General features: G+C 33.0%; 1 protein-coding gene across 1 annotated transcript; it reads left to right on the top strand.

Moving 5' to 3' along the window:
* Positions 1-77: 77 nt before the first annotated feature.
* On the top strand, positions 78-26,678 carry LOC121370998 (T-complex protein 11-like protein 1). Its single transcript, XM_041496588.1, has 10 exons — positions 78-214; positions 3,170-3,368; positions 4,561-4,693; positions 9,202-9,322; positions 10,510-10,730; positions 11,480-11,616; positions 12,318-12,502; positions 15,131-15,312; positions 16,199-16,365; positions 20,284-26,678. Exons 2-10 carry the CDS (start codon positions 3,185-3,187, stop codon positions 20,499-20,501), a joined length of 1,548 nt encoding a protein of 515 aa, XP_041352522.1. The 5' UTR covers positions 78-214; positions 3,170-3,184; the 3' UTR covers positions 20,502-26,678.
* Positions 26,679-27,537: the final 859 nt, after the last annotated feature.

Raw genomic sequence — 27,537 nt, 5'->3', positions numbered from 1 at the left:
CTAATGTTGTGGTGTGCGAGTTTAAAAATAGTATCAAGCGTCATCCCACAATGCAAATTTGACGTCACCTCCGTAAACAAAGCTTGGTGTACCTTGATCTTTTGTTCGGGTGCTCCAGAGTGTTCCAGACGTTAGCAGATTATAGCACAATTTTGTTTGAAGCCAGATAATTCTAACATTTTACACAACTCGAAAGATATCATACTTTTTTATGGTGAGTAATAAAATTGGCTGCCATTTGTGTTTTTCTAGAAAAGAGAACAAATTATTTGTAGGTCACGAAAGCTTGGCTGCTGCAGACGACATTTTTGGTATCAGCTGTTTTTATCCAAACAACGGTATTGCCAGTTTTAATGGTTGTTAGTTTAATTTACTTATGTTATTTTTCATTACTGTATGTAATGGCATTCGCTTTTAATATAAATTTGTGCGTTTTTGTTGTTGTTGTGGTCTTAAAATAGGTCATTTATTATGCAGATAATCTGAAAAATTCCATCAAATGAAGGGGCATTGATTCTCCTTTCGGGGGGAGGGGGGATGCCCCCTGCTCCACCATCCCCTCCCTGCTTCTGATGCCTAGATATTTTATTTATTGACATTCATGAATTATGGAGTTTCAACAGTTAATTAAAATAAACCTTGACATTATTAAGATGGAGGGGAGGAGAGTGACAATGCAGTCTTTAGAGTTGGGGAGGATAATGTTCCTCTGTCCCTCATCCTCCCACTTATGACACCTATGATAAATATTAATAAAACACATGATGTAAAGATACTACTGACAGCTTGGACTTGTGTATCTTTAACACAAAGCTGTGGGTATGTGCTGTCCTGTGTGGGCTGGTGCATATAAAAGATTCCTTGATACTAATGGAAAAATGTAGTGGGTTTCCTCTCTAAAACTTTATGTTAAAATTACTAAATGTTTGACATCCAATAGCCGATGGTTAATAAATCAATGTGATCTAGTGGTGTCGTTAAACAAAAATAAACTTTAGAGGAGGACCCTGTAAATATTTGATATTTATAATCTTTTAAAGATTTTACAGTTATCTAAAATCATTTAAAACTATTATCTGTACATGTGCATTTTGATAAATAAATAAAAATTATAATTACACTTAAATGTGTGAAATTTATTTATGAAATTTATTTATTTAGCACACATGCTATTCACAAAATCTAGATGCTAGCATAGCTTGTATTTGTTGCCAATATATGTGTGTGTGTGTGTGTGATCTAGTGAGAACCTGTGATTGTTTTGCTTATTGATTAATAACAAATTAAAAAAAGAACTGATGTGTCTGCATGTGTTTGAAAGGAGGGGAGGGGAGGGGTAGAGTAACATTCTTGTCCAGATGTATAGCTATTTACAGTATGTTGTACCAATTAACTGAAAACGGCAGACTGAACTGAAGCACTGTTAAAACTATTCTACTGAAGAATGCAAATTGCACTTTGTTTAACTTGTACATGTACCTGCACCTTTGTTTATATTGAATCTAATGTATTTTGTTGGCAAATAACCAAAAAGGTCATAAAATGTTGCTCCACTGCTAAAGTTATTTAAAGCCAGTCCTACCTGAAGACATGACAAATAACAAAGACTTTTGCATAAATTGCTTTATGACTGGGACTGTGTGACTTGGCAACAGTTCAAAACAACAGTGAGATCAACTATATATTTAATTTATTACCCAACTTTTGTTTGAAATTGACATTATATTTATAAATAGAAATGTTTAAGACACCTTTTGTTCTATAACCTATATCTTTTAGTTAATAGGTATCACAGATACTTTTAATAAGATATAAGAATTATATTTGAATTACAATAACTTTCTCAGACATTTATGTCTACAAGCAGTCATACATTTATGAAATATTTCTTAGAATATATGTTATGAAATGTTTTTACAATTTTTTATTAATGTTGTTGTGAACACCCAAAACTTTATATTGTTCATTGTCAACTCTTGACTAAAGAATATAGGTAAACTAAATATACCATTACACTTAAAGCTGCAATGTCTGGTTTCAATCGTATATAATCAAGTTCTAAGTTCAAATACAAGCATAACTGCACTTTTAATTCACTTGCGAGTTGTCGTCATTAACGCATATCGTCAAATGCTTACTAGCCAGTTAGAACAATTCTCGCCATTTTGTAATACCGAGGGATTCTAGCAGCCACTTCCTAGCAGCCATTTACGCTAGCAGCCAATTTCAGCAGACACGTTCTAAACACCGGACTCATACGCCTTTTATAATGTGGTGTGGGCTATACGAAACTAGTTGAACATCCTACATTACTGTAGTACAGACTGATTTTTAAAGTGATACTTCAGATATTATAAAAGTGCTTAATAAAATGGTTAAGTTGTATTTATACGGATATTAGTAACAATAAGACTGTGAAAATAAGTCTTGGTTGTTATTTTGTTTTTGTGTTGTTATTATATACAGATACTCTTTAAAATTCTTAAGTTGTAGTGAATAATAAAAATTAGCATAACAGTTTGTTTAAAAGTGTGTGAAATACAGGTAACAATCGCAAGGTGTATGAGTCCGGTGTTTAGAACGTCGCCATGAGGGTCTGCTGTAATTGGCTGCTAGCGTAATTGGCTGCTAGGAATTGGCTGCTAGAATCCGCTCGTTTTTTTTAATGCAACAATAGCCAAACCGTACTATTTTTAGCCCAGAGGGAGCCCGGCAAAAGTGTCCCACTTTCAAAATAGTGGGTTTATTTTTAACTTAGAAAAGCCAGTGTAGTGAAACCAATTCGGAGTGTGGCGTCTTATATGCACCAAACGTAATGGGATTTTCTGTTCTAAATGCTTAAATAATACAAATATTCCAGACAATGCACGTTTAATTATTAGTGTCACAAGGACCACTGAACTAGAAGAGAAGTAACTCTGTATTGTTATCAGTTTTGTCATGAAATTTGTACTCGATTAATTGCCGAGTGAATTTGAACATGGTTAACTGCAATAGTTATTTAATTTTAATTATATGTTAAGTTCTAAAGATACTTTTAATCATATGGAGCCGAATTTACAAAACTTGTTTGTATCTTTTAAACACGTGTCTATTACTACAATGCTTGAACACCTGAGTTTTAAAAAAAACAGGGTTTGTAAATTGGGTCAATATTTTTTATGTACAGCATTAAAGACGAAAGATGGCAGATAACAATGAAACTGCACAAAACAAGATGAACAAAGATGGTGGTGGCAGCAGTGAGAATGGCGATTGTTCAACATCCCAGAATGGCAGTAATCTGGAGGAGGAGGCCAAGAAGCGACGCACTCGCACACCGAGTCCAAACTCCCCAGACAATGGACATCCTCAATTCACTGTTCCAGGTACGTTTTTATTTTATTTTTTAAATTCATTATTAAATAATGTAAATTAGTTTAAAAGTAGTATTTTTAAAGCTGCTATAACAAAGCATCTAGTTGAACTGATCCCAGTGTTGCATACCATAGTTAAAAAATGTTTGAGTTCGTCCAAGGAAAAAATAAGTTGAATAGCTAGTTAAATTATCTTTTTAATAGTTCAAGTTTACTACCAATGTAAGATGTTTCTGACAAATACATTTTTTTAATGACTTAAATTAAATACTAAATATAGTTACAGTGATAGAAATAGGCAACATTTTTCACAAGTTATTGTTCAGAATACCAGTGTCTATATATTCAATGTGTTTCTGGTCATCCTAATGTTTGAAAGTAGACCAAACTGTATTTGGTCTCAATAATTTTGTATGTATGAAAAAAATATATATTAGGAAATAAAATGAATTTTGACCTAGTACAAACACTAGAACAATCAGAAATACTTATGCGCCATCCCACAGACAAGATAGCACATACCATGTCTTCAAAAAAATAAATCCAAATAATTTCATTTTGGATAATATTATTGCAAACTCTAGTAAGGATGACAGACAGGTTAGTATGGACATCACAGTTCAAATTTCAATTGCAGATCTCCTTGTTGACAAAGAACTGTGTTATTTTAATAGATAATAGTTTCTTTGTACTTTATATTTTTTTGCCAAGGATTTTTTAGATAACCATGTTTATTGACAATACAGGTTTGATGTTCTTGATTTAATTATGCAAAGATTATTACAAATACATGTAAAAAAAATAGTGAAATATGGTAAGTGTAACTTGGACGATGCACCCATAATTTGATTATGTTATAAGTTGGGGTGGTGAACCTGTAGCTTTAAGACCTAAAATAATATATGTGTTTCAGGTTTTATCGTATGTAGGTAGGAACCTTTTTTTCCCCTTTTTTTAAAAACATCGAATCAAATTAAAAAATCGTAATTTTGATTGCAAAAAATCAGGGATCATGATATAAAATTATAATTTGAAAGAAAAAAAAAGAAGAAGTTTTTTTTTGCTTAAAAAAATGTCAGGGTCAGTATATAAACTTAAGGTAGTTTGGGAAATTGGAAACACACATTTGTTTTTAGGCCTAGTACATTGATGATTTCTCCCAATATCTGAAAAACACTGCTATACATGTATTTTAACATTGCAGCGTCACCGCCAAAATTTATTACATTTGAGCAATTGATGGCTGCAGCTGATGGTGTTGAAAAAATGAAGTTGGCTCATGAGATTGTGGTTAACGGTGACTTCAAGCTGGAACCATCCAGTCACAAAGCTGATAGGTACTAGTATGCTACTGACAAACTGTTAATTTATAGTGATGCTTAGAATGAAAATAATATAACTGAAAATATCTTCATTTTTGATAACGCAGGATTACAAAAATACTATATTACCATTCGCCTGAAATATGATGAGTTACAACTTACAGGATCATTCTCCTTCAATTGACTAATTCCTCCCATTCCCCACTCAAATACCCCATGATGGTAAATAAAAAACATGGTATGTACTGTCCTGGCAATGAGAGCATTAATTAAAAAAAATCTTGCAGTTATTTTCTAAGTTTTTTTGCAGAGAACATTTTGTTTAGTTTCACATCCCAATTGACTACACAAATTTCACAGATCACTACACAATTCTAGGCCATATGATTTAAAATTTCATGGGAAATATTTTTTCAGTTCCGTGCCTGGTGATCATGGGAACTTGTCTGGGTCTTATGCAGATTACATGTTATTTTGATTAACTCACACTTGGGGAAAATACACTCTTGACTTGTACTTCCTGTATATATTTTTCCAACTGAAAATCCTCCAAAAGCTCATTAATTTTTCATAGTTCTGTAATTTACTTCACTGTCTGGGCATGGCTTACTGTGATATCACTGGCAGTCATTATCTGACAGCACGGGATAAGATTGTATTAAAGCCTGCAACTAGTTACAGCACTGGTAACAGCTGCCTTAATGTCATACTCAAAGCCGTTGAAGACTAAATTGGAAACCGTGGAATAATCGAGTATTGTATGTGGATGATCAAAGTTCAGTGGATTTTTTGCCATTGTGTTAATTTCTCTTTGATGTTCAAGAACTCCATGAACAGTATGGTTTTCATTAATCCATGCACAGTATGGTTTTCATTAATCCATGCACAGTATGGTTTTCATTAATCCATGCACAGTATGGTTTTCATTTATTTACAGACGACTATGGATATAGTCACTGATTTGTGATATTTTACCATTGTCTGTAGTATACAGTGAGAATCTGTCAAAACCAGATCATGCTGTGTACCTAATATTTATCTCATTTAGGCAGGATCCAGTTTTAGAGAGTCGTTTTAAAATTTATAAAATTTGGATACATAAAACTTGTCTGGTTTTGAATGGAATCCGATTTGTTCATGGTCTGGTTTTGACAGGTTTCACTGTAATTGTATTCACTAATGACAATGATTTATAGTGGTGAAATTTGTTAATATGTGTTTTAAAATATTCAAAAAAGGTCATTGTTGAATAATTTTTACCATTTGTTTAATTACAGATTCAGTTGTAAAATGTACACGGCATCTCCCTTTTTATGGTTTATTCGTTTAATATTGAAACAACCTTCATTCATTTTCAGTATTATATACCTCCAGTAAAGATGGTTTTTAAAATAAAGAACTTGCTTTGTTTTTTTCAGTTTTGGATCTAATGTTATCCAATTGCTAGAAATTTTTAGGAATCTTTGATTTCTTAATATGAGGATGCTAAATTGATAATTATGTTTTAATTAAATTTGGCGAAAAAAGTAAATATATTTTAAATTTCTCTTTTGTGTGACTTAGGAAAAGTAGACAACAATTTCCAGAATGCTCTTTATCTTCAAGTGGTTGTCATCGCAATGTTTGTACCAGAAGCAATAAACAAAAGCAAGTGATGTGATTGTGTAGATTGACATGTTTTCAAAACTTAAGCATTTGCCGCACAAACAATTACCATTGGGCTATTTCTCGTTCCAGCCAGTGCACCACAACTGGTATATCAAAGGCCATGGTATGTGTTATCCTGTCTGTGGGATGATGCATATAATTGCTGCTAATTGAAAAGAGTAGCCCATGATGTGTTGACAGTGGGTTTCATATCTCAATCACTGTGTGGTCCTTAACCATATGTCTGATGCCATATAACTGTAAAATAACATGTGTTGAGTGTGTCGTTAAATAAAACATTTCCTTCCTTCGTTCACAAACAATTACTTGCAAATTATGGCTGTCCTAGACATTATGTTTATGATCACACATTAATGAGAGCAAGTGGTGTTGACCTGCTTCTGCTATTCTTCAGTTTGTGCTTCATACTGCACATAATTCAGTATAGCCCATCACTGGTATATCTTCTTTTTGCTTTTTGTTTTAAACACAATAAGAGGCTATGGTTTCATGCACAGCATTTGTTTGGGACAAGTGACAAGAGCAGAAATACTAAAGAAATAAATTTTGACAATGGCACTCACGTAGCTGCAATAGTGATCAAATAATTAAAGACTGTAAATGTATTTGAATATTTCACAAGTGTCTAATATGGGAGTGTCATTTACAGCTGGTATAATAGAAGAATTGGCCATAATTACAATCATGAACATTATTTTCAGGCTTTCTGTCAGAAAACAACTTGAGAGTATGTAATAAAAACAAAACAGACTGCTAGTGCCTCTACTAGGTGGTTATGGGTTTGAAATCTTTTGAAATTGGACAATGCATTTCATATACTTTGATAAATTTTAAACATCAGTTCACTTGCTATAATCTTTCAAAAAATTATGGAATTTCCAAGATTTTAGAGTACATAATTTTATCCTTCATACCCTCTGGCAGAAACCCTGCTCTTTGTTTTAATTTAACAATTTTTATCCAGCTTGACAGCATTCACAAAGAAAACTTTGCTTTTTAGAATAGGCCTATGTACGTGTTTTGTGTATATGTTCATTGTTTTACCGAATCTTTTAATTTTTCACATAAAGGAAAACCTGTCAATAAGACCACTTTAAATTTAGTAAATCACGAATTAATATGTGTGTATTGTCCCTGGTGTAATTTTTGTACTTTAAATGTATCCCAAGTCAAACAATTTTGAGTATATTATGATCATCTTTTTATTGATTTTGCTACTTTATAAATTTTGAATTAAAGATGGAGTTAACTGAGTGAAGCTGCATGCTTATTCAGATCTGAACCTCAAAACTTAAGGTCAGAATTCTAACTTAAATGTCAGACTGTAGGCTATACTTCATACCAGTACTTTACTTCTTGGGTATAACTATCAGGCCCCAATCTAGAATTGAAAAAGTAGGATAAGTGACTTCTCTCTTCCCAGAAGAAAGGGAAGAAGTTTGATAAAAATAGGTGAAGTGAACATTTATCAGTACATTTCGTCACATTTTTTCCAGTTTTCATGTTCGATCGAAAACATTATGAATTTTACACACTGTTCTAATCATAATATTTTGATATAAAATACTACTTCCGGTAATAAAATGTAAACAAAACAGTTGTATGTTTAATTAAAAATGTGATATTATTAAGTAGTTGATAATGTGTCGTTATGTTAAAATTAAAGTATTAATTAGTATTTTCTGGCATTACTGAAATGAACGTGGCCGAGGATTAACAACGCTTGACTGGTCACAGCACATGGCGCGACATGCGTCACTTTGAAAAACAATAGCCTGGTTATCTGAAGAATGTCAACATTAAACTATGACATGTATTTAATCTCTTTACAACAGAAATTAGAATGAGTATTAACATTTTGACAATAAATTGAATACGGTAAAACATTATTTCATGACATCCCAATTGTACATTACAGTGCGCATGGCAGAAACCATTTCCCCATTAATAAGCCAGTTCACAATTACTCGATACAGTCTGGCACCAAAGTAAAAACACTGTCCGACATACATTGACAAGGTGCCAAGTGAGCTATAACACTAAAGAAGTCGAGATCTTGATGTCGTGTGATTTTGTTTTTTGAAATCAAATTAGGTCCAGAATATTACGGTGACTTCGACTTCTCATTACTGTTAACAACTCAGCGACTTGAGGTGACATTAGGTGGAAAAACCCCCACTCATTTCGCCATCAAGATTAGAGCCTCAACTATTTTATCAAATGTAGATTCTGTTACTCCAATAGGTGGTCTCAGTTTCACACAGGTTTTTTCTGTATGTACTTTGTTTTGTTACAGATGTAGCTAGAAATCTTTTTAACTTTATGGTTCGATATAATTATTGTGATTAACAGTGACCAGAAACATTGTTGTGGATTTTTCAGATTTGTGGATTCGAGATTCACATTATGCATGTGCAGTATATTCAGGCATGGCGGAGTGGAGGGTGGGGGAGCCTGGGGAGCTCAAGTCCCCCTCAATAATTGTGAATAAAAAGTATTACTGATTTTAAACCTTAAGGAAGAGATAAATGTTGCTTGTAGAATGCAGGAAATTACATTTCAGGACATCTAGTTATCAAACCCTTAGAAACTTTGCTTTGTTCCCTTGATCTTAATCAGCCCTCCCAATGTCTTCTTGCTTCTGCCGTGCCTGATATTGATTACTGATTACTCTGATATGTATAATCATCCATAAATTATTTTTAAAATTATATTTTGCAATATATTTCAAATAATGTCTGCAGTCTTCTTTCTCCCAACCGACCTCATGCTGTCATGTTCAAACAAGTCTTTTTTCTGATTTGCATGTAGTATTTGCCATTAGTTAATCATTTTCATTGATTTGTGTCTGTTAGCTTCCAGAAACAAGTCTCGGATATTGTTCACAAAGCCTTCTGGGATTGTCTGAAAGTAAAGTTGGCAGAGGACCCACCAGATTACAGTCAGGCACTGGAGTTGATTAAAGAAGTTAAACAGGTTACATAAGTTATATTGTTCATATGAGTTAATTGATTATTATATATACAGTGAAACCCCTCAGAACTGGACACCCATGAAACAAGTAGAAAGTCAGGTTTTAAGGGGTATGTGGTTTAGAGACGTTATGGTTTGTTTTAAAAACATCTGGTTTTGAGGGAATTCTAATTTATAGAGGGTCCAGTTTTCAGAGGTTTCACTGTATATGATTCAGGAGCCACTTGTCTTGGTGGCATAGTGGTTAACCTTTGGCTTTAAGGCTGATTGATGCCAGCTCAAACACATTGTCAGTGTGTATGGGTAGATGGACCCGAGCGAAGAAGAGGAGCATAAGACCACAACACAAACTTTTCTTCCACTAACAATTAACCATTGACCCATGTCCTGTACAGACAGCCCAATTAGTTGAGGTGTCTGCCCAAGGTAACATGTTTGAACTTAAAATGGATATAAGCACACACACACTTTTATAAAGAAACAAAAATAAACCTCAGATCTGTAGTCACAAGACTGGGATTTCCTTTCCTTATATTAATCACAGAAATTTTGAAGATTACTACATTGTTAACCACAAAAAAAGAACCTTGTTATAGATCCAGTGTTTCATTATTGTTCTATTCTTTTAATAGATGGCTCTTAGTATTTAAATTTAATAATAAACTTGATAAATTTAAATGTATTTGCTGAAACTCATATTGAACATGCTACTTTACTCAAATATCTTTTTAAGGATGACCTATAATCAGTCCCACAGGGAGCACCTTTTTTTCATACTATGGAATTTACTACATGTTATTTATGTCTGAGCTGATTGATTTGTAAATTACACACAAAAATAGTATATATTTGTTATTTCAAAAACACTTTTGTTTGTCTTCTTACGTTAAACCAAACTGAAAATATTGACAAAAAACATGTTTATAGAATGATGGTTCATAGTTCATCATTCTCAGTATATGGCATTCATAAAAATATCTTTGTTAGCGTGAATTTCTTGTGTCTCGATTTCATTTACTGATATGGGCAGATATGTATGTTACCATTATAAATTTAATTTAGATTTGAACCTGAATTGGGTTGGGGTTTTTTGTTTTTGCACTAAAGGTATTACATGTACTTCTTTTAAAATATCCATTAAAATCATTAGAAGGAAACACATCTTTGAAAAAGAATTATTTTATTTCCAGGTTGTGTTTTCACTGCTTCTACCACAACATGCTCGTTTCCGTGCTCAAATTGATGAAATTTTGGATCTTGATCTGATCAAACAGAAAATCGACAATGATGCATTTGATATATACTACTATTCCAACTATGTAATTGGAGTAATGGCCAGACTGTGTGCCCCTATCAGAGACGACCAAATTGCTGCTCTTAAGGAAAAGAAAGAAATCATCCCACTGTTCAGGTGACAACATGAATCTCCTAATAATTTATTACTGTATTACTATATTACAGATATACCAGTACTCAGTGTTCATTAGTAAGTGGCAGTTGGTGCTTTTTGGCAGCTTTTATTGTAACCATCACCATCTAATTTCCATGCTTACCAAATAAGACCCGACTGTTCCTAAAAGATTCACTCACCACAGTTTAGACCCCTCCCCAACCTCCTGCATAATTTGATGCACATGTGCCTGCTTACATTGGAAATCAGTGTATTCAGCAGACATAACATCTGCTTTCATTTCTCTAACATTCTACTTGTGAAGATAAAGAACACCCTACATGTATGTACTATATATACTTCACAACATGTTAAACAGCACATATTTTTTATGATCAATATTAATGTTTTTTCTTGATGTTGTCAGACATGTCTTTTTTATTTTTATATCACCTCTAACACATCATGATGTTTTAACCCATGATACAAATTACTGAATGTTTGATGATTTTTTGTCGTAGGCATGTACCTAAATTTCTGACAGCATGAAAATTAATTGGATTGCACTATCTATTACCCTTTCACCAAAAACATGAAAGCATATATAGAGAATATATCCAGATCTGAAAAGTGTTATGGGAAAAAAGGTTGTAAAAATATTTTCTTTTTTTCTCGTACATTATTTTGTGTTTTGCTTGTACTGTATATGTTAATGTTATATACGTGTAGTTTGTGCATTAGAGCTTTAATTAATGTTTTGTAATTTGCAGGGAGATATTTTCTGTGTTGGATCTAATGAAGATGGACATGGCCAACTTCACGATTCAGCAGATGAGGCCATATCTGCAACAACAGTCTGTGGAATACGAGCAGACCAAGTTCAAAGAGTTTCTTAAAACTCAGGAAGGTACTACATTCTAAACAGTATGGGCCGAATTTACAAAAAGCCTGTTTTTGTCTAACACACAGGTAATTATATAACATTTACAATGCTTGAACACTTTCGTGTAGGCTGTGTAACTTCAGGTTATATATTTGATGATGAAAAATGCGTCTAACCTTGGTTTGATATGACAAATATGACAAAATAAGTCTTAATGCATGATTGATAATAAAGTATAAATCAGCATGTAAAAAGCACATCCAGTTTATTGTATATATACATTTTTAAAAGTATGATTCACCTTGTAGATGAATAGTGGCTTTGGTGATTTTGTAGCTAAACCATTAACTTAATTTAATGTTAGTAATTTCTGGGTTCACGTAATTTACAGTACTGTTACACTCATGTTTTTCTCATAATCGAAAAAAAGATAGCTTATGTTCCTAAGACACTGTATTCGAAACTTAATTGAGTGTTCCTATGCACATAAATGAAAAATACTGATTAAACATTTTCTTAGGAAATTATTGTCTGTTTACAGCTTATTTCTGAGCTTGTATAGCTCCAATTGTTGCATAAATGCTGTTATATGTTTGCTTCTGTTAAGATTGTTGGTAAGTCAACTAGTTTGGTATGTTCCAAATAAAAAATATATTTTCGTTTAGTAACTAGCTGCATTACTTTAGCTTTACCCATATGTAACATTGTTTATTGTCTTGTTTTAGAAAATGGCATTGATGGTCTTCAATATACAAAGATGTGGTTGAAGAGAAACTTTGAAAAACTCTACCACCAGGAACAGACCTCCATAGCAGGTGCTTCGGGCTCCAATGCCACCCCAGCATCCATTATGAATGAAGCATACATGGAACTGTTACAGTGGGATCAAGAAAAACAGCTCTTTCCGGAGGTAGCAGTCATTTCCAATTATAAAATGAGAACAGTGTCATACATAGAGGATTCGTCACAAGTATTTTTTAATATGGAAAATATCAACCGAGTCTGTGTTAATCGGTATTTGTCGAGGCTCTGCTGAGACAAATACTGATTAACTAGACATGGTTGATATTTTACATATTAAAAAACACGAGTAGCGAATTCTGTTTATCCTATAACACTTCTAAAATAACATTTTAATTAAATATTTAGTAAATCACAGTACTAAAGTCGCCGCCATTGATAATATGACGTCATCACGATTAACACAGATTAGTTTGACATCACACATTTAAACAAATCTTTGAAAACATTACGCTCAGGTACACGGGTCTTGTTGGCTTGTAAGCAAATGACCCATCCACAGCAACACATTACCTAGAGACCTTGCAAATTTGCATACCATTATTAACCGGGTTAATAAAGTAAATTATCACATGGGTTTATGACATGGATATCATGGGTAAGTTATAGGATAAATTACACAAATATTATGTTATTATATCTACATAATTTGGGTGAGAAGATTTGAAAGAGTAATAAAGATGTGCATGTCTAACCTTAAAAGGTTCTGTAATTGCAGATGTGAAGATGACAAAACATAGATCAGGGGTTAAGGAGGCTGCCTAGTTTTTTCAAAGCATCATTATGGATAAAATGTCTTTATTATTTTACCAGCATTTAAATTACTGTGGCTTCATCATTCATTTCATTAGCATCCATGTTTGTAATGTCCAAAAATACTAAAAATGTCTTTATCTCTGTGTTAAATGTTAGTGGCGTTTTTTAAAGTTTTTTTTGTTTTTATTTTACCAGCGTTTAACAAATGTGTTTAAAAAGTCACTAGCTCTCACAAAAGCTTTGTCTAGTCTACTATGTATTATAGTAATACAGTTGCTAATTTCCACTGGCTTAAACCAGATATTCACTTTCTGGAATCGAGGGCTAGTGGATTTGTCTAACCCTGATTTTACATGCTATGGTATTGAGCATTGGTACAGTTCTATTCTGTCTGTTAAAGGAGAGGACAATTAAGGCATTTGGCCTGGTATGCATATTCAACGATAAATAATGCGCATTATTGCTTAATATCAACACGTATAATTGTATAGTTAATTAATAAAACGGTTAAATGTGACGGCTATTATATATAACGGGCACAGCCATTTTGTACCATCCCAGTGAATACGCCCTCTGGCGAGCTGGTGGTTACGTAATACCTAACATGTCACGTCAGGAATTAGTCTTCAGACTGAAGAAACAAAACATACCTGATTTTTGCGAATGCATCGCAATGTTCTATAATAATAGTCATCCCAGTAAGCCAACAACAATTATATATTATTTTTCAATACAAAATAAACTACCATTGTCAAAGTGTTGAAATAACTGTATTATGGTTTTACATAAATTAATCCATGTACTGAAATAATAATCGGAGTGTTTTCTTGGTTAATTGGTCTTTTCTTTCCGTGGCCTGTACCTGTGGTTCCTGATTGGCAGGTGTACATTTAGACGGTCCCCAGACACTGTGTCTGGACACACTAAAAAGACGTGCCTCTTTTATTAAGATCACAGGGTATTGTGTGGTAACCGCACAGATACCCCTCCAATCGCAATGGACATTATCAGCCGCCTGCTTTATTACTGTAAGTAATTCTGTAAAACCCTTGATTAAGTAGACTTTCCCATCTAAAATCACAAAACTGACCAATTACGTCGTCCCAAAGAAAAGAAAAGTATCACTTGGGTATCGTGAGTGGTTGTTTTTGCTCGAACGTACCCTACCAATAGGCCTAATAATATGCATTTTTTCTTTGGTTTTTAAAAAAAGAAAAATACTATAACTCCAATTCGTTCTATTGATGCAAATTGAAATATATTTAGTTAAATAGTTTATTATACTATCAAGTCATTTATGTTGTTTTACAAATCAGGTTAATGAAAGCGAAATGCGTTTGTTTACACTGTGCTTAAGAGGAGATGGACGGAGCTGACGTCACTTCGCCCCAAGCTATACTACCGGTCGTCACAAAAACGAAACAAAATGGTTGCCCCCAGTTAGCAGGAATAATCATGGTTTTTTATTAACTCTAAAATTACGCGTTTTTTATTTGTTAAAGTGTCAGTATGTGTTGGTGGTCCGGGTATGCATCTTTCCAACACACAAGGCTCTTGTTTGAGTTGACCCTACCTGTAAGGGGGCGAGACGTAGCCCATTGGTAAAGCGCTCGCTTGATGTGCGGTCGGTTTAGGATCGATTCCTGTCCGTGGGCCCATTGGGCTATTTCTCGCTCCAGGCAGTGCACCACAACTGGTACATCAAAAGCCATGGTATGTGCTATCCTGATTATGGGATGGTGCATATAAAAGATCCCTTGCTGCTAATCAAAAAGAGTAGTCCATGAAGTGGCAACAGCGGGTTTCCTCCCTCAATATCTGTGTGGTTCTTAACCATATGTCCAACGCCATATAACCGTAAATAAAATGTGTTGAGTGCGTCGTTAAATAAAACATTTCCTTTCCTTTCCTTTCTGTTGAACATTTTACCGATTTCTGTTTTGGTTTCATACAATATGTATGTTTTATTATGACCTTATAGACATTGCTAATGGACCAGCTTCGCCTGAACGAGCTGCAGAAAGACATTGGCCGTCTGTCTCTGATAGCCTCCATCCTGCTGATCACGTACAGCACTGTCGGTGAGTCCATCGCTGGCATCAAGGACCTCAAGGCGGTCCTCAAGTCACACATCACCACTATACTGGAGGACGTGTCAGAAGCGTGAGTTGTTTGTCTTAACCTAAATTTAATGATTGTTTAACAATTTGCACATATTCAGCACCATATAAATGATCTCATTTTGGCAGGTGGCTCGTAGCCTAGTAATAAGCATTCACAATTTGCACATATTCAGCACCATATAAATGATCTTGTTTTGGCGGGTGGGACGTAGCCTAGTAATAAAGCATTCACTTGATGTGCGGTCGGTCCAGGATCGATCCCTGTTGGTGGACCCATTGGGCTATTTCTCGTTCCAGCCAGTATATCATCACAACTGGTATATCAAAGGCCGTGGTATGTGCTATCCTATCTGTGAGATGGTGCATATAAAAGATCCCATGCTACTAATGGAAAAATAGAGCGGGTTTCCTCTCTAAGACTATATGTCAAAATTACCAAATGTTTGCCATCCAATAGCCAATGTGCTCTAGTAGTGTCATTAAACAGAAAACAAAAACAAAACTTGTTTTGGTGTACTAAGGTGTATAATAATTATTTATTTATATCGGATAACTGTAAAGTAATTATCACATTAAATTAATAGGGTTGTTATAAAATCTTAACTGAGTTAAGGCCAGCCTTAAAACTAGAAGATTCTTACTTGTTTTAGTATTGATGGATTAAGTGTAATGTTTTGCTGTTTTCAAAAGTTCAGTTTCTTTCAAGTATGAGGTGATTACTCTTATGACTCTCCAGAGACCTTAAAACTAGTTTTAAAATGAGAGTAAACTCATTACTATGGATGAAAAGTTTTTTTTTTTAAATATAGTATGGTAAAATATGTTATAGGAATACTGTAATTATTATTTATGGGAATCCTGTTTAATTGATTTATATTTCAAATGGCATTCTTGTGAATGTTTAATGTGTTCATTGTTTGTTTCAGTGGCGTAAAGACCCATATTTTGAATGTTGGAGAACAGGTGAAGAAGGAGGTGAACAACAGCCTTCTAGAACATGGCTTCCCCATCTTGTCAGAGTCCGTTCAGAAGGCCCTAGTGGGTCAGATTACGGAAATGTCATCTACACAGCATCCAGTTCATCAGCTGATGTGTGAGTATTTCAGAAACAAAGGACCTGTATTGCCACTTATTAACAAGGTTTAAAGGAAACATGTCACGTAAACCATATTTGGCACCAACCATGTACAATTAATTATAAATTGAATCACCTAAAAAAAAAAATTATAAAAAATTAATTACTTAAAATATCTCCATAAAAGAACCCCAGATACGAGCTCTTAGCGGAAATTGCCGATCTTTAATGAGCAGGGCAATCACGAGGTCTGTGACGTCAGAGACGCGTCGCTTGATCTGAAGCCTTACACTTAAAAGCATTAGTCCGTACCACTCATAAAGAATCTAAGACTTGCACAGCTTACCAAAACAATGAGTGTTCGTTCGCAAAACGTTTTGCCGTATCAATATGAGCTGTTAGTAAATGAAGAAAGACACACATTTACTTACAACAGTGATACTGAAGAAAAAACGGATAGCGAGTCGGAGGGTGGAGAAACTGATGGTGCCAGACCAGACCGGTCGACCAATTTACAGCCCGGAGCCCGGAGCCCGAAAGTAACCCGGAGACAAAACCAAAACTCTGATGCTAATGCCGAGGTGTATACTGTTCATATTTAGCATAAAGATACACCTCGATATGATGTATTTAAATATGTAAAAAATATAAATGTAGGACAAACATTTTTTTTTTTTTTTTTTTTAGAAAATATCGCATTTTTTATGTTCGGGCTGTACATAATGAAATCTGTATGCACAGTGTAAACAAACGCTCTAATTTACGACAAGGCGCTTCACTTTCATTAACCTGGCTTGTAAAACAACATAAATGACTTGAGAGTATAATCAACTTTTAAACTAAATATATTTCTATTTGCATCAATAGAACGAAATGGGGTTATAGTATTTTTCTCTCATGAAAAAAAAGTAGCATATTATTAGGCCTATTGGTAGGGTGCGTTAGAGTAAAAACGACCACTCACGATACCCAAGTGATAATTTTCTTTTCTTTGGTACTACGTAATTGGTCAGTTTTGTAATTTTAGATGGGAAAGTCTACTTAATCCAGGGTTTTACAGCATTATTTACAGTAATGAAGCAGGGCGGCTGATAATGTCCATTAACATTGTACTATAGTCGCGACAGGTTACGCCACAATACCCTGTAATCTTAAAAAAACTGGCACGTATTTTGTACGCATGTCTAGACCGTGGTAATCACTTACCTGGTCGATACCCTGCAATATACACCTGCCAATCAGGAATCACATGTGCAGGCCACGGAAAGAAAGGACCAATTAACTAAAACAACACTCCGATTCTCAAGTCAGCCCGTGGATGAAACATAATAGTTATTTCGACACCGACAGTAGTGGGGTTTTTTGTATTGAACTACGTGTTGCTTTTGGGCTTCGGGCGATGAGGAACGTTTTTGTAACGTATTCCGCCCGAAGATTACCGTATATCTTCGCCTATAAGTCGAATTTTTTTCACCCAAAAATTATTTTATAACTTGGGGGGTCGACTTATAAGAGGGTAAACAAAATTCACCAAAAAATATTAGTTTTGGGGATTATTTTACAAGTTTTATTGTTGAAGTATGCCATGTATTTATACTCAAATATGTTAATTTGACACATTTATTTTTTATAACCTATTTTTTTTGGCATCAGAACGGTTTTGGTTATGCGAAAAGGCGTACGATCTCACTCACATGCCAAGACAACAGTCCACTTAGTTAAATTAACAGTCATCACTAATAGTAAAAATGTAAACAATACTAACTACCTGTTGCCTGAGTTTATTTTGAAATCTGGTCACTGGCATTAATGGTTGTTCAAACAATGTTTTGGCGGTGATTAACTTCATGAATATTACTGAGCTTTCCCTTAAAATAGACTGATCTCTGCAGTTCACTATCTAGAGCAATAGGGACACACATCATTTGGTACAAAAACCAGTGTACTTTCCAGAGTTATCCTCCTTACATGTATTAATATGGCGGCAAAACGTGATACTTTCAGTTTTATCGTAGTGATCTGTTGTCAGTGTTTATAAATAAAGTTGTTGTCTGTGCACAAAACCATCTGTACAATACTATACAGTAACAGTCAAACAGCTTTCACTCTCTACTAAGGGAATATTTCGTTTTGATGCTATGTAATAATGATAGTTTGATTGGAATAGTCTGATTATATTGCGATGTACAAAACGTGAAAACCGAAGTTTGTAAAATAATTTTCTTTTGTTCAAATATTATTGTTCTCATGTGCTGAAAATAAGAAATATTTCAATATTTATAAGTAGTTTTTCATGGGTCGACTTATAAACGGGTCAATAAAAAAATACGTTTTCAGGGCTTGAAATTAGGGACTCGACTTATAGCCGAGATCGACTTACAGGCGAAGATATACGGTAAAAACATTATTTAAAATTATTATTGTTTTCTACACGTTTTTTAAAAACATATTTAAATACATCGTACTGAGATGTATCCTCATGCCAAATCCCATGTTTGTATATGCCATATTTAATTACTTATTGACGTTTCCTTCTTCGGACGGTGAATACAGATTTTGTTATGTAGGCCTACAGCCCTAACATGAAAAATCTTTTTTTTTCCAAAAAAAATAAATAAATAAAAAATTCTACATTTTTGTTTTAACATATATAAATACATCATGCTGAGGTGTATCTTTGTGCCAAATATGTACAATGTACACCTCGGCATTCGCAACCGAGTACTGTTTTTGTCTCCGGGTAACGTTCGGGCTCCGGGCTGTAATTAGGCGGACACCAAAGTACTATGCGGTGTTGGTGTCCAATCTTTTCTTTTGCGATAAAATACACACGTCTTTCTTCGGATACAATCCTTTGGAAAACCATAAAAAGACAATCCCGATCGTTTAAACTGTTTATTTTTACACCCAAAGGCCGCGCAGTACGGCACTGTTGGACTGAAAAGATCGTAAGCCCCTTACTCCATATAAACCGTTAACAACAATGGAAGAGTACAGCGGCTCTGACGTCACTTCCCTTTTTTTCCGAACGCTCACGAAGAAATATGCATAAATCGTACTTTGATACTGGTTAGCGTAATTTCTTCATTTTAAGTTAACTACACGTATTTTATTGTTATAAAGTTATTTGTATATTATTTTTATATCATTTTTCTTTTAAAATGAGCTATAATATGGTCTCGTGTCATGTTTCCTTTAAGTGCTAACTTGCAATTATTCGATATGGATAAATATTTCTACCTTAAAGGTTAACTTCTTGTCCTGTAATTTAAGTTTTGAAATGTTAATAGTCATTAATGGTCAGGAGTTTGTTGGTGTTGAGAAATTATTATTTTTATTTTTGCAAATTTATAAAGTTATTAATGTAACGTGAGACAAGATAATATTTTTGATTTTTGGAATATTAATTTTTAATGTAAGAGAGTTTTCAGTTGGTGTTAATTTATAGCCCGTCCTATCCTCCTACAATTTTTTTTTTTTTTGAACAAAATAATTGCAGTTTGGTTTGAAGTAAGAAGAAAAGTAAGTGTTTTGGAAATAAATTTTAAAAAATTGTGTGTAATTTAGAAATTAATTGACTCAGAAATAAATAACTGGTAGTAAATTCCATAGTATGAAAAAAGGCATTCCCTGTGGGATGGACTATAAAAAAGAAATTATTTTATTTAACTTTTGGAATGTTAGTACCATGATACCTCTCAAAACCAGACCCTCTATAAACAGGAATTCTTTGAAACTGGATGTTTTTCATTGTCCCTTTTAAAATACAGTATAGAAAAAAAAACCTCTAAACCGAATACCCCTTAAAACAGGACTTTTTACTTTGTCCCAAGGGTGTCCGGTTTAAAGGGGTTTCACTGTATTTAATTTTGGAATTTGTCTTGGCGTAAATTATTAAAATAGATTGTTAATATTCTTTCATATATATTTTTTCAGTGACCCGTGTACTGTCGTTCATCAAAGAGTCGATCATTTCCCAACAGGTCCAGTCTCTGAAAGTTCCGGTCGGCTTCTCTGCTGTGGAATGCGAGTTGACCAAACACCTGGGAAACTTCCTCCGTCTCATTTCTCACAACAGATCGGTCTTCGGTGCATACTATGCAGACATTATTAGCACGCTGCTTAGCAAGCAGCAGGATCTGTCTCCAGCATAATGTTAGAGAGAACCAGTCATTGGGCTTTTGTGACAGAATTCATCGGCTCCACCATGCTTCTAAACTAGCCAGAGTGTTGGACCAGATATGTTCGCAAGAAATGTATACACTGATCCACGTAATGGAAATTGTTTATTACAAAAATATATATTTATGTATAGAAGTAATTACAACATGTAAAGGACCAATTATGTAATGTTATTATTGCTAAAGAATCCTTCCCATCCAATACAAACAGAAATTTGAATAATGTTGGTTAAATTAAGACAGGGAAATGGTGGGAGGTGTTGACAAGTGCTATGTAATTTTAAAGTGTGAAGTGGATTAGTCTTGGAAATACATTTATACGGTGGTGTGACTTTGCATTTCATGATTGTTGAACAACTTTGAAGACTTTATGCTTAAACTGGACAGAAAGGGAAAGGAATATTTGTTACTGATATGTCGGCATAATTTGGAGTACAGCAGTTTAGCACGATTAGTGTTTTTCTTTAATTAAATTTATGCAGTGACATATGTGCAAGAATGCCTATGAATTTGGTCCCAAAAACACAGTGATTGATTTTTCTCTCTAAGCATTACTGCTTTATACCAAGAATACCTGAAGTTCTGTTTTTGTGGTGAGAGCTACGAAGTTACTGTAATTACTAAACCATATGGTGAGGTCGACTGAAGTTTAAGATTACTAGTGATAACGAGTGAGCATGACGGTTTAATGTAGTTATTACAACTGTAGCAAAGTGTTGGGTATAATTAGCGTAGCTAGAAGTATAGTACATGTCATTTTAGCTGAGTCTCCAACAGAACTGTTTTGAACAAGTTTATGATGTTATTTCAAATATTTAACATTAATATACATATTCTTGTGCACATCTTTTAAAATGTTGAGTAAAATGTTGAGTGATGTATTAATGTGGTATAAAACGATATTAATGATGCTAAATCCTTGTTGATGCTACAAGTTAACTGAATATTTAACATCTGTCATTGTTATATAACTACCAGTTGCTCTCAGCCACAGAAACTTGCTATATATAGTTCCCCTCTATATTCATCATCATCATCATCAATCATAACTATATATATATATAATATGTAAACCATAATTTATATGTCACTGAGGGTTTGGATGGGTGGGGAAAATATTTGATACCTGTCCTGTGCTCTTATCCAATTATTACATGATGGACATGAACATTACAGTATTAAAACAGTCTACATTTATAGTTACTATAAAAAAATAAATTGTGACAACACCTTTTTTTAATTAATGGATTATGATGTGGTCATGTAATGATATAATACAGTAATTACTTGTTTCTTTTGTATTTGAATACAGACTGTTTCCATCTGAAAGGTTGGAGATATTTGTTTACTAATTGTGATAAAGCTTTTTAAAGTTTTTTAAAGTTTTTTAAAACATATTTATTCAGGTCTTTTATTTTGTTTTTATTATTAATTATATTATTATTATTATTATTATTATTATTCACTAATAAAACCACTATCTTACTAATAATACAAAATATGTATGAAGCAGTTAGTGTAGTACGCACAACATATGTATAAATATAAATGTATGTAATTTGTTTACTTTTAGCAAACATATTTGTAGCCTGAATTCTCCTTTTTATTCTTGATATTTTGTACTTTGTTAACTTGGAAGTAATCTTTTTGTTTTTGTTTTGAAAATATATAATGTATATATTACAGCCAACATTAATAATTCTAGTTTAAAATACAACGTTGCTTCCATTTTGAATGAACTATATCAAATAAAATCCCATAGACAACAATGTTAATGTATGTGGCCAAAAATACTATATACAATATATCAAACGGACCATGACCCATAAATATGAATTCTGCATCACCTCCCAATGAGTATTAACTGCAGAAAGTGGAACTTTTCATGGCTCATTTTTGATGGAACCGAATGTCTTTGATTTTTAAAAACACTAAGTGTCAAATGGCAGGTTTCGAACCTACTACACTGATTCTGATATAATTTCACTCAAAATTATTATACCTAGTTTATACTTAGTTTTACAAATTCCACATGACTTGACTGGATACTGGATGAAATAAAACTGCATACATTTATTACCCAGATAAATGGTCAGATTTATGACCAATGACACAACTGGTAGTATTAACTGTGCTATCAGTAGTTAGGTCTACATGTAATTCAAAATTTTACCCAGTTGTAAGTTTTGGTATAGTGCTATGTTCCTGTAGTTCTGTTCACAAATAGGATTTTTCGGTCAAATCGTGAAGATAATACACTTTATTTTTTAGAGAAAATAAGTACTAAAACAAAAATATCCAAGTTTATTATTATTATCAAATTAAAAAGTTTAAATGGTTATACATGTTGGTCAGATTTAATACAGTGTATGTTATATTTTGTGCTGGACATTTTGTGTACATTCCTCCTACAAATATTTGTGCAGTAGCATTCATAAACAGCCACTTTCTACCCCAGTATGTTTGCAGCTATGAAATACATATAATTTAATACATATATGAAGAATGTGGTTACGTTTCTGATTTATTATTTATTTGATTAGGTCCATCATTGTTCTACTATACATGGAACAATGTAGTTAAGTACCATGCATAAAGTTATCTATCATGCAAAAAACTAGATGAATTTTTCATATAATTATTTTTAAAATGGCAGCATACCTTTTATCTTTCATAATATGAAATATATCAAGTACTTTAAAACAATATATATTAACATTCATATAATAATTATATGGCAACATTTTGTGAGTTGCTCTATAAAACATAGCTTGTTACATTTTCCTAATATTTAATACCATTAATGTTGTATATGACTTCAAATGAATCATCTTAACATTAGAAAAACCACAAATTATATATTAATTTTTGGTACATACTGTTAAATATTTGCAATTTCTCATATTAAAATTTACCTAATCATTTTGCTTAGAACAGTCATTACAAACAACAAAAAATAAAACCCCACAAAAGGTTCAAGTCCTTAAGTCATTCTACTGAAAAAAAAAGAAAAAAGTGAAAGCAGATAACCAGCATTGTAAATAAGATGGTGAACAGTTTAAGGAATACAAACAAACAATAATTATTTCTGTTATTAACATGTGCCTCTGTGCTAATCATTAATAGTGATGATGAATGATCACACACAATAATAACACTTACAATGTAGATCATTATATTTGGGTATACTGATACTGATAATATTTAAATGATAAACTATGAATGCATTTTTACCAAGCTGCTTGAACGGTTTGTGACAAAGAATAACTCGTCTTTATTTTTGAAAGTGAAAATGTTTTTTCATTTTTGTTCTTTTCTTATTTGAATGATTATAATTTAAGTCTAAGTGCTAAACCTTTATTTTTATTTTTTGTGATGAACAAACAAACAGAAAAAACAACAACATTGTTAGGTTATTTTGCAAGTTTGTGTGTGTGTACAACGTATTATGGTCACTGAATATAGTACAGGTGGGGTAAACACAATACAAGCTAGACAGGCATCTTACAACAACTTGTGTCACTAATACCAAGAACTTTCAATAAAGAAAAATATCTATCTTTTTATATCAGTTTATTTGAAAGAAAACCCAAACAAACCATATGTATATTAATAAATATATAGTTACATTTTAAATGCTATATATCTATTGGTAAGCATTGATTTCATGGGCAGAGTATTGAAATTTGTATACTTTTTTCTATTGATTTTAATGTTACTCACTTTGTTCTTCACCGATTTATAATAACTTAAATTATGCACATTTATAATGGATTGAAAAATAAATGTACCTGCAATATTTCTAACTAATCTTTGTAATATTTTACCACTTTGTAAATTTCAGATTCAGATTTAAAATAATTGGTCATAACAGTTAAAGTGAATTTTAGTGAATTGTTTGTTAGATAACATTAAAATAAAATGTATTATGTTTTTACCTTTATGTTAACATCTATCTCAACTATTACATTTTTATTGTTTTGTGATGTTTTACTGCTTAGTCCTTTTTGTATATATTATGTAATTATGTAGTAGTTTGCAAATAATGCATGAAAACTTAAAACTACTGGCAACTATAAAATATTATCATGAAGGCTAATAAAACACTAGGAATTATAGATATTGCAAATCTCATCCCCATTTCTACAGTAGGCGTTTATATGTTGTGAATTATTCTGAATCTCTCGTAGAAAATATTAAGTTAGTCACTTTTTAAAGTTACAATTTCAAGTTATCATTTTTCATATTTCTTTTCCAAATAGTCATGTGGGTTTTTTTTACTGATATTTTTGTTTATGTTCATCTTTACATATATTAATATTTTGGTTTAAAAATATTTTGTCTTAAAAATAAATAATATTTTACCGTAATTTGAATGTACAGCAAGGAAATATAACAACTGATTTTGTTTAAACTTAACTGTTTTTTACAAAATATGCTGGATTTACCCTGGACTTATTTATTATAGTACTATAACTTAATATATTCTTTGAACTCTTTAGCAGGCTAGAGAATGGTTGATCAAGTTACGTAGTAGTGTATAGAAGGCTAGTTAAAAATAAATGACTGGTAGAAAACCCTGATGTAGAAATGCTATTCAAATAGATGTTTGTTTGCATTCAGGCATGTAGGGTTATTGAAAGACTATTAAATTATTTTTGGTTGAAGATATCAATTAGAATGATTGGGAAGACAAATTCTAAGGCAATAATGTTATTATTTCTGTTTGTCAGTTTGTTGTATTTCTTTTCTTATTAGCTGTGTTTTGTTTTTGTTTTGTTCACCCAACAATTACTGACAGGAGATACTAGCAAATTGGGTTAATATATTCAATATTTGTTATGTTAGTATATTTTCATTATAAATAGTTATACTTAGTTTTGTCTGTAGTCTTTGTTAAGTTAATTTCTTTATTTCATCACTGTCGCCAATATCCATATTTACATGGATACCTTAGTGAATATTGTATTCAACAAGATAAGAAGACCAGATATATCCACATAGCTTTGCATTTATGATTTTCCTGGCTGATAAACCTTGTTTTTAACCTACGATTGAGCAGATGTTCCAGTTCATTATTTGAATATCAGTATACAGTGGCGGATCCAGAAAATCCATTTAGGGGGGTCCCAGTGACATGAGGTGGAATGAAAATGAATATATAATAAAATTATAACTATCGCAAAATTTAGGGGGTTGCCGAGCCCCTGGGGCCCCCCTAGATCCGCCTCTGGTATAGTTTACGATTTTGGTTAACCTTTCTTTAAACTCGGTTTTTGTTACATATCATTTGTCACATATTTCAGAACATTTTGCCTTAATGTACCAATATTTTAAATGTAAAATGATTACCAGTGCATTGCCAAAAGCAATTTACCATGATCTATATTAGATGCTTTTGTTTTCTTTTTTAAGGTTTTAATCTCTCAAACATTGTTTTATCCATAGTTATACCATTTAGGAAGGCCAGTTACTTTAGTTACATCACTCCAACCAAATTAGATCTTGAATACTTCCTTGTGTGTATAGCCTGCAGCAATCTATATTTAATGTTTGAAACAAGTGTCATGGTGGACTATAAACCTACATACAGTATCTTGCTGGGGGGTTTCCACGAAGTACTTGCAATCATCATTTCATGCTTGAGTGTCTTTAACATGATGTACACTAGTATTTCATGCTTCAGTGCTTTGGATGCATTTACCTTTTCTTTTTTTTCTTCTCTGGTACAAATTATTAATAACTGAAGTAAAACACAGATTCATCTTGCTTGTGACAGTACAGTGTTCTTAATTAGTTTGTTTACCAATATATAATTGGTTATGATGGTTTCGTTATACCACAACAACCACATCAAACCTTTGGTTCTATCTTTTCCTGGTCTGCTTGTTTATTTGTTGCAGTTAATTAATTATGATTATGAATTATGATTTTAAGATATTTCACTGTTCAGTGTTGGCATTAATTTTATATGCGGAATAATTATTTCAGTAATTGCATATGAACCTGCATCAGAAACAATTATTTGAAAATGTATTGATTTGTATAATATTACCGGTAGTATATACAAGAATGTCCCTATTACGCTACTTGTATATTGATATTTACTTATGTAATATGCACATAAAGGAATACATGTTCTTTAAAATATTTTTGGAATTTGTTGCATGTTTGACTCGTTTACATGATGACGTTAATCTGCATCAGCTGTGATAACATTGACATTTGTATGGCTTTGAACAACCTGTCAACTCAACATTACCACTGCTTGCTTGGGCAATTTATGTGGATGTTCCGACTTGTAAAATTCAAAAACAAAATTCTGTATCTATAAATGAATATCAAGATTTTAAAAATTAATAATATATGTAGAGAGCAGGGGTGGGGAAAAGCCATTTTTTACCGGTCTGGGACCGATTCTCGATCTCTGGGACTGAAATTATTTTTGAAAAACGCGCGTTTGCCAGTCCCACTTTTGTCATTCTTGTCGGTCCGAAGCACCTGTCCATTTCTATTATTGGAACAAATTCCTATCGGTCAAGTGGACCGGCCAGCCCAGACATTGGTATCTCGTGCATGATTTAAGATAATAAATAAATAGTGGTCAATATGGCTGGTGTTTCAGACATTTGTGATTTTTAAGTCTGCCTAAGTATATCGCCAGTCACTGAAGTTGGACCTACAGTAGTGTCAATCGACTGCCACTAGGCTAGACATTTATCAAAGTCGCTGAGCCGGTCAAGAGATTAAACAGACGTTAACGATAGCATCATTCTTGGTTTAGAAAGCCATCAAGGTATTACACTCTGATTAAAACAAAGGACCCAGAATTTGCAACTGGTTACAGTCAACACCTGTCAACACCTGTGTACGGAGCTCTGTCGGGTCGAGTGTCCTAGTCTGAAGCAAGAGGCTTTTGTGCAATACAAACTGCTTAAAATAGCATAAAATATAATGAAATAATCTATAAATGTATTTATTGTTGACTGTTCAATGTAGTGTATCCAAT

Source organism: Gigantopelta aegis, chromosome 4 (assembly GCF_016097555.1).
Source record: "Gigantopelta aegis isolate Gae_Host chromosome 4, Gae_host_genome, whole genome shotgun sequence".
Classification (NCBI taxonomy): domain Eukaryota; kingdom Metazoa; phylum Mollusca; class Gastropoda; order Neomphalida; family Peltospiridae; genus Gigantopelta; species Gigantopelta aegis.
Note: the sequence above shows the minus strand (reverse complement) of the source record. Positions and strands in the feature narration are given on the sequence as shown.